The 451-nt window shown below is 63.4% G+C and overlaps 2 protein-coding genes across 13 annotated transcripts in view; one reads left to right on the top strand and one right to left on the bottom strand.

The window, feature by feature from the left end:
- The window catches only part of LOC120583711 (uncharacterized), a 21239-nt gene that overhangs the window by 13635 nt on the left and 7153 nt on the right, over positions 1 to 451 (bottom strand). The window contains exon 3 of one of the 3 annotated variants that reach the window (XM_039839116.1): positions 7 to 451. The exons of the other annotated variants lie outside the window; for them this stretch is intronic. Coding sequence (XP_039695050.1) covers positions 332 to 451 — 120 coding nt within the window. The 3' untranslated portion in view covers positions 7 to 331. Of the gene's footprint in view, positions 1 to 6 lie in introns of those variants that run through there. 3 annotated transcript variants of the gene reach the window in all.
- The window catches only part of TCF3 (transcription factor 3), a 33835-nt gene that overhangs the window by 30988 nt on the left and 2396 nt on the right, over positions 1 to 451 (top strand). The gene's annotated exons all lie outside the window — the stretch shown is intronic.

Here is a 451-nt window from a genome sequence, read left to right as displayed (position 1 = left end):
CCATGGTTACCATCTCCCCCGCAGTGACTGTCCGCCCCATAGTGACCATTTTCTCCCTGAGCCGGTGGCCCTCTGTCTGGCCCCCATTTCCCCCCGTAAAAAAGGACAGTGCTCTGGAGCCCTGGCCCTGTAGGCCTACATCCACCGCCCAGGGGCCCTTGCCTGCCCGGCCCTTCCTTCTTAGGAAGCCCAGAGCCTGGCCAGCTGTCCCCGGGGTCCAGGGGCTGTCACCACCACTCTGAGCAGACGGCCCCTGTCTGCTGGAAAGAGGGACCAGAAAGGCCCCATGTTCCTTCAGCTGCTGCTTGAATGCCCGCCCCCCCTGCACCCGCTAACCTTTCTCTCCTGCAGCTCTGTCGCTTGTGCTGGAGTTGGGGTCCCGGCCCGCCCTGTGCTGTCTTCTCAGCTCTGAGGCTTCTGCATCTGCACTCAGTGTGCTGTCACGCCGTGT

The sequence above is a fragment of the Pteropus medius genome, unplaced genomic scaffold (assembly GCF_902729225.1).
Source record: "Pteropus medius unplaced genomic scaffold, Ma_sr-lr_union100, whole genome shotgun sequence".
Classification (NCBI taxonomy): domain Eukaryota; kingdom Metazoa; phylum Chordata; class Mammalia; order Chiroptera; family Pteropodidae; genus Pteropus; species Pteropus medius.
The sequence above is the reverse complement of the archived record's forward strand: the minus strand, read 5'-3'. Positions and strand labels throughout refer to the sequence as shown.